Source organism: Solanum pennellii, chromosome 7, assembly GCF_001406875.1.
Source record: "Solanum pennellii chromosome 7, SPENNV200".
NCBI classification, from domain to species: domain Eukaryota; kingdom Viridiplantae; phylum Streptophyta; class Magnoliopsida; order Solanales; family Solanaceae; genus Solanum; species Solanum pennellii.
Genome location: NC_028643.1, coordinates 2948139 through 2955134, shown reverse-complemented (window position 1 = coordinate 2955134; position 6996 = coordinate 2948139). Strand labels below are relative to the sequence as shown.

The 6996-nt window shown below is 29.8% G+C and overlaps 1 protein-coding gene across 1 annotated transcript; it reads left to right on the top strand.

Annotated features, from left to right (window-relative positions):
- Positions 1 to 2141: 2141 nt before the first annotated feature.
- On the top strand, positions 2142 to 6625 carry LOC107025525 (nucleotide-sugar uncharacterized transporter 3-like). Its single transcript, XM_015226311.2, has 10 exons — positions 2142 to 2323; positions 3528 to 3604; positions 4373 to 4534; positions 4612 to 4745; positions 4825 to 4955; positions 5048 to 5092; positions 5196 to 5293; positions 5628 to 5735; positions 6295 to 6351; positions 6462 to 6625. The coding sequence occupies exons 1-10, from the start codon at positions 2194 to 2196 to the stop codon at positions 6534 to 6536; spliced, it is 1017 nt and encodes a 338-aa protein (XP_015081797.1). The 5' UTR covers positions 2142 to 2193; the 3' UTR covers positions 6537 to 6625.
- Positions 6626 to 6996: the final 371 nt, after the last annotated feature.

Genomic DNA, 6996 nt, shown 5'->3' with positions numbered 1-6996 from the left:
TATTGTTATTATATTATATCTATTTTATCCTCATTAATTGCTTACCTTTATGACAAAGTTATTTAAAGCTGTTCAAAAAGTGATAATTTTTTTAATAATAGAATAGAAACAACATTATCCCATAATTGAGCAATAGATGAGCCACTAACTTAATTGTACTTTATTCACTATATTAATATATAATATAGTAATAATATATATACATTTTGTTAGGCATATGATGAAAAAGACATCCATAAAAATAATAATAATACTATTTTAGACTAGCCTTTTACTTTTTCTTGAAGCCTAGGAAGCTAATTTACAAGTGGAGAACAAAGGGCGAAAAAATTAAAAAATGTAAATAAAGAGTCGTATAAAATATCTCACGTTTATATTTGAAAAAAAGACTTCATTTTAAGATGTGTCAAAATGAAGTTTTAATAATTTTTTTCATAATTTTAATTCATAATCTATGGATCTCGATTATAATTTTATCATTAGTACGAGGCTTTCGAAAAATAAAATTACTAAATTGGATGGTGGCAATATGCAATTATTTGCATCATAATTAAATAGGGAAAAAATGATAATATATTCTTAAACTATCGTGAATGTATGCAGATACACTATGTCATACTTTTAGGATATTGGGCCACACCGTCAAAAAACAAGGGTATATATACCCTTTATATTAACGGACATACATATATCATAATCTTATCCACCGACTCGATATTTATCAAATATTAAATCGACCGATAAGATTACTATGCTACATGTCCCTGTTTAGACTTTCATCGAAGTGAAGGACATATATACTATAATTTTTGAATTGTATGGATACTAATATCTAAAAAATATTGATAAAGAGTATCTGCATACTATTTATAATAATTTGAATAAATATTTATCCGTTTTTCTAGTAAAATAGCAAAACAAGAAAAGTCCAAAATAATAGAATCTCTTGCTGGCAAATATCTAAGTGGACCCTCACTTTACAGGCAATGCCACTGACTTCTATAAATTCTTATTATGTTTTCTAATTTAATTAGTAAGTATTTGAAATTAATTAAGTTTAATTTGTATATATATTTTTTTACTCAGCATAAATATAGTTATAAGAGTCAGGATATTGTAGTTGTTTGTAATCTAATTAGGACTTGTCCAATTGGTTTCTTTCTAGATTAAGAATTCTGAGTTGTAAGCCTACTTTGGTAATAAATAAAATGTTTATTTATTATAAAAACATAAAAAAAAACTATTTGTATAATCATTTGAAAAGTTATCTGATATCAAATAACAAATATTCAACACAGTTTTATGAATAGCGTATCAAGAAGATAGAATTATGACATATCAATCTTAGTACTATCTAGATGATAAGATTAACTTTTTTTTTTCATTAAAAAGATAAAATTTAAAGTCAAATTTTTTTTAATTAGTATTTTTTTTTCTTAATTAAAAAGGTAAAATTTTAAGTCTGATTATCATGTCTATTCACAATAGAGAAAGTAGGGTTAATTTTTTTTCTTAATTAGAAAGACAAAATTTGAAGTCCAATTTTTGTCAATTAATACCCTTTTTTTATTTTAAAAAAGGCAAAATCTGAAATTCAGTTCTTGTCAATTACTATAATTTTTTCCTTAATTAAAAAGGCAAAATCTGAAATTCAATTACTTTTTTTCTTAATTAAAAAGCTCAAAATTTGAAATCCAATTCTTTTTCTCTTAATTAGAAAAATAAATCTGAAATCCATTCAACTCAATAATATTTTTTCTTTAATTAAAAAGGTAAAATCTAAAGTCCAATTCTTCTCATTTACTTTCTTTCCTTAATTAAACAGATAAAATAAAAAAATTCACTTACTTTTTTTCTTAATTTAAAATCTCAAAATCTGAAGTCCAATTACTTTTTTTCCTTAATTAAAAAAAAACTCAAAATCCAAACTCCAATTTCTCAATTAAATTTTTTTCCTTAACTAAAAAAAAACAACAAAATCTTAAAATCCAATTCTTTTCATTTACTTTTTTTTTTAAATTTAGACAAAACATAACTCCTACTCCAAACTCCTCAATTACTAGTACTACTCCTTTTTTTCTTAATATAAAAGGTCAAAAACTTTAGTCTAAAATTCTTATAAAAAAAAAGTGCAACACACACACACTTCTCTCTATCTCTCTGCTTTGTTCTCTTTTCAAAAAAACTTTGAGAATGGTATCTATTGAATCTTCTTCAATGAATGATGAACCACAAAACTTGCCTATTTTTTCCAAGAAAAACCCTAATACAGCTATGACCAAAAAAGGTGTTTATGTTGCCATTTCATACATGGCTTGTGCTGGTTAGTCTATTTTTTTCTCTCCTTATTTTTTGCATGTTTATTTTCATGATTTAGTTATGTGTTTTAGGTGTCGTTTGGTACGTGTAATAAGTTGAGATATACCAGAATTTAAATCTATACTTAAGTTATGTGATTTAGATGGTATTTGGTACGTGAAATAAGTTGAGATATACCAGAATTAATCTATACTTGACTTAATCATGGTGTATACCACCTTTATCCCATCCAACTTGGGATTATTATCTCTCATCTCTCAAGTGGGGGTAAAATAGTCCAAATATTATAATCTCATGACTATAATTCTCGGATAATTTAATTATGTGTTTAGGGGTCATATAGTATCGGAATAAGGTGAAATATACCAGAATTAATTTATAACTTTAATCATGTTATATATCTGACTTTATTCCATTCAACTTGAGATTATTTTACCCCGTCTCCAAGGTAAAATAAATTAGTCCAAATATTATAATCTCATAACACTAAAATCCAAAAATAATTCATTTATGTGTTTAGGGGTCATATGGTAAGGTGGATATTCCATGATTAAATTTATATCTTCAACTAATCATGGGATATCCCATTTCCCAAGTGGGATAAATTAGGTATATTTTGGTCCACTAACCAAATGATCTCTTAAAAGTATTTTGCAAATGATAGAGTCAGTGGTTGAAATACACCTAAACTATCATTATTTTGCGAGTTTCATACCTCAGACTATTTATTGTTTTATTGACCTAACTAAACTAGCATATTGTCGCATGGGACAAAATTTGGTCAACTCAGCATCGAGGTATGTTTCAATACAAAGAGACTAACGATATGTTTGTAATCATCCTATTTGTTATAACATATAGAGTATCTCTTTATTTTGTTGTCACAAGTACTTGCTTTATATAATATAGTGCGAATGTGTGCGTTAGACGCACATTATGAGTTTAAATACTGGTATTTAAGTGGAGAAGAACGAATACATAGGTGTGTCTATGTTTGAATCGCGCACCATTGACCCCTGAGGATTATAGGATGTTTTTGGTGCACGACGTATAAATTTTAGCTATCTCTTTTTTACTTTAGTGTTGATATCAGGATTAGAGGACTGCAATGTGGTACTTTATATTTCATTGAGTTAGATCATCTTATAAGCAACGCGAACATGTTTCAATTCATAGAATTTATATCTTTCTTCAATTCTTTTTCGCAGTTCTCTTGGTCATATTCAATAAGGCTGCTCTTTCATCCTACAATTTTCCATGCGCGAATGTGATCACACTCTTTCAGGTAACTACATTATATTAGATTTATTCGAGATACAGAACTATCACATGCTTTGTATCGATTTTTCTATAGTATGTTTGTTTGATTAGGTATCTATCATGTTTACATGTCAAATAAGTATTCAAGGAAATGTTATATTGCATTCACATCACTTTTAGTTCGCGTTTTCATGTTTAAGTGAAAATTTCTATAGTATGTTTGTTTGATTAGGTATCTATCATGTTTACATGTCAAATAAGTATTTAAGGAAATGTTATATTGCATTCACATCACTTTTAGTTCGCGTTTTCATGTTTAAGTGAAAATTAAAGTCTTAAATACATGTCAAAGGTTGATAACATTTCACCTAAAAAGGGATAAAAATCTTGCTAACGCGTTAAGGCATCTCAATAGTCTTATATAAAGAACTATCTCTTCCATGATTGGCATAGGTTTTAAGGCTCTGTCTGTACCTTGCAATAGTCTTCTTGCGCGTTTTCTCTTAAGTGGAAATGAAATTTTCTCGTGTTTTTTCGTTCAGCATGTTTAACCTCCTTGAGCCAGAGTCTAGTTCTGTTTTCTGTTGAAGTTGCTAAGCATATTTGAATAAGTTATCTGTTTTATTGCTTATCAATTTGTCATCATAACACTTCTGTGTTCCAAATTTTTAAGTATTTTCGATAGCATATGAAGAAATGGTTAGTTTTTTTCATGAAATTTATGTAATGTGTTTTGGGCTTGAATGACATTATTTCAGGCGCGTAATGTAAGAACATATTTTTTATAATGCAGATGCTAAGTTCGACGTTGATTCTCTATGTTTTGAGACGTTGGAAAGTTATATCTTTCACAGTTCAGGAATCACATACTGTGGCTACGCGTACAGCAGACCTCGTACCATTTAAGAAAGTACTGCATTGTACTCCTGTGGCATTATCATATTTGCTTTACATGGTAAGTATTAACTCATCTTAGCTTTTCGGTTCTTTTCTCAAGTAAATCTGCAACACTTTTCTTTGTTTCTCTGGCAGCTGGTGTCTATGGAATCGATTCGTGGAATTAATGTTCCTATGTACACCACGTTGAGACGGACAACTGTTTTCTTTACGATGATGGCAGAGTATTTTCTAGCAAGGAAAAAATATTCGTCATACGTTGTTACATGGTGAGTAATCATTCTCGTCTTCACGAGGCATTCATATGTAGAACTTTACATAACACTTATAAAGGGTCTCGATCATCAGTGTAGGAATCATCATACTAGGTACATTTGTTGCTGGTGCACGAGACCTGTCGTTTGACTACTACAGCTATACCGTTGTTCTCATCTCAAACATCACTACAGCAGTATACCTCGCGTGTATATCTAGCCTAGGTATCTTTATTTATCCATCTCTTCTCGATCAGATGTCTTTACTTGAGTTTTGTGAACGAGTTTTTTGATATATACCTATATCTTTTATTTAGGAGAATCTAGTGGCCTTAACAGCTTCGGCCTGATGTGGTGTAATGGTAAGAAAAATGCTACTTATGTGATTATATTGACTCTGTCTACAGCGCGCTACGTAAGGACATTGATCTGTTTGATCTCATTTGACAATGTGAGACTCTGCAGGTATAATATGTACACCGATTTTGCTACTTTGGACAGCATACAGAGGCGACTTAGACGCTACAATAAATTTTTCCTACTTGTATACCACTGGCTTTCAGGTAATTCCGATCCTCTCAAATAGTTCTGAAGTGTAGTGTCTTGTTTACTAGCTTTGACATGCTGCATATTTTATCGTGATATTCATATTAATCGGTGTATAGTCATAAAACTTTCGTAAGCATGTTAACTGTAGTAGAACATCAGCTTTTCGTAAAGCTATAAGTAGTACTACCTTTGTGAACGACAATAACTATGCCTCAATCCCATGAAAGTTGAGGTCGTCTATATGAATCCTCTCTGACTATGTCGTTCTAAAGCAACTTTTGTGAGCCATGACTATTCGTGTTGTTCACTAAACATAGTTCTGCCTTTCGATTTTCTACATGTTTGCAGGCTGTGGTTGTTCTGTCATGTGCTCTGGCTTTCTTGTTGAACTATTCTGTATTCCTAAATACAACGATCAATTCTGCGTTAACACAGACAGTCTGCGGAAATCTTAAGGTGTGTAATGTGTTTCTCCAATCTGTTCTGCATATTTCGTATGAACATCAAGTATGACTGTTTTACGATTCACTAGAGTAGTTTTTCTTAACCGATGTATAGAAAAATGACTTCTCTATTAACCTATGTTGCTCGATCTCTTCAAAAAATGTCAATGGATGCATGTCAGACTCTCCAAAAAGTAGTGAATCAGACATGAGTACGACATCAAAATTGAAGAGTCCACGTAACTTAGCTATCTCCAAACTTGGATATCTTTGTTGTTCTCAATTGTAAACAATGATGATGGTTCTTTTCATATTCCTAATTGAGATGAGAACAATGCTAATGAGAACGTAGACAGAGGTGGAGTTAGGATTTTTAGTTTATTGATTCTGAACCATAATCCTTTTTTGTTTACTAAGACGTTCTTGGTAGATCGTTTAAACCTATCAAATGAATTTCTTAACATAAATACAAAGTTCCCTAACATGTATGTGTGTGTCGTTCCCCCGACCTTGCTAACGTGGGATGTTTCGTGCACCAGACTCTTTTGTAACAAATAATGAATTTTATGTAGGACTTGTTTACTGTTGGATTTGGCTGGCTAGTTTTCAGAGGACTTCCATTTGATCTGGTTAGTATAAAACATATATTTTAATATATTTATATATAAATTATAATTTATTTATTTTTTACAAAAAAAAATATACTGATATTATATATCTACCATTTTGTCATTGACAGTTGAATATTGCTGGCCAGTGTCTTAGCTTTCTTGGATCTTGTTTGTATGCTTACTGTAAACTCAAAGGCATTTAGCTTTTGCCTAAATGATGTTCATCTTATTGGAGGAATATTTACTATAAATCTATATTATATTCAGTATTTAAAACTCTTTTTATCCTTTATTGGAAATTTCTATTATGCATTTATTAGGTATATCGATGTTTTATATCAAATTAAATAAATTTAAGAGCGCACTGATACACAAAACATCTTACGATTTATATTTGGTTTAAAAAATGATTGCATCTCAAAGGATGTGATATAGAAACGATTCAAATTCATTACCTATAGACTTGTTTAAGTATACCTTAAATTAACTCGTGTTATATATTTATTAGATTGATATAAATACGTGAATATATTAATTTTTTTAAAAAAGAGGGGGTAGGATGACAACAACTCATTTAATTCAAAAATATTACTCTTTCTTGTCTCGAATATTGATCGTTTTGGCAAATTTATATTTGATTCTTTAAAAAAGAATTCATTTGTA

Excerpts from the sequence above, each read along its gene's own strand:
- LOC107025525 (XM_015226311.2), top strand. The coding sequence starts at position 2,194 with ATGGTATCTATTGAATCTTCTTCAATGAATGATGAACCACAAAACTTG. Across the intron at positions 4,535-4,611 it reads TATCATATTTGCTTTACATG|CTGGTGTCTATGGAATCGAT; the intron begins GTAAGTATTAAC and ends TTTCTCTGGCAG. Across the intron at positions 5,093-5,195 it reads CGGCCTGATGTGGTGTAATG|GTATAATATGTACACCGATT; the intron begins GTAAGAAAAATG and ends GAGACTCTGCAG.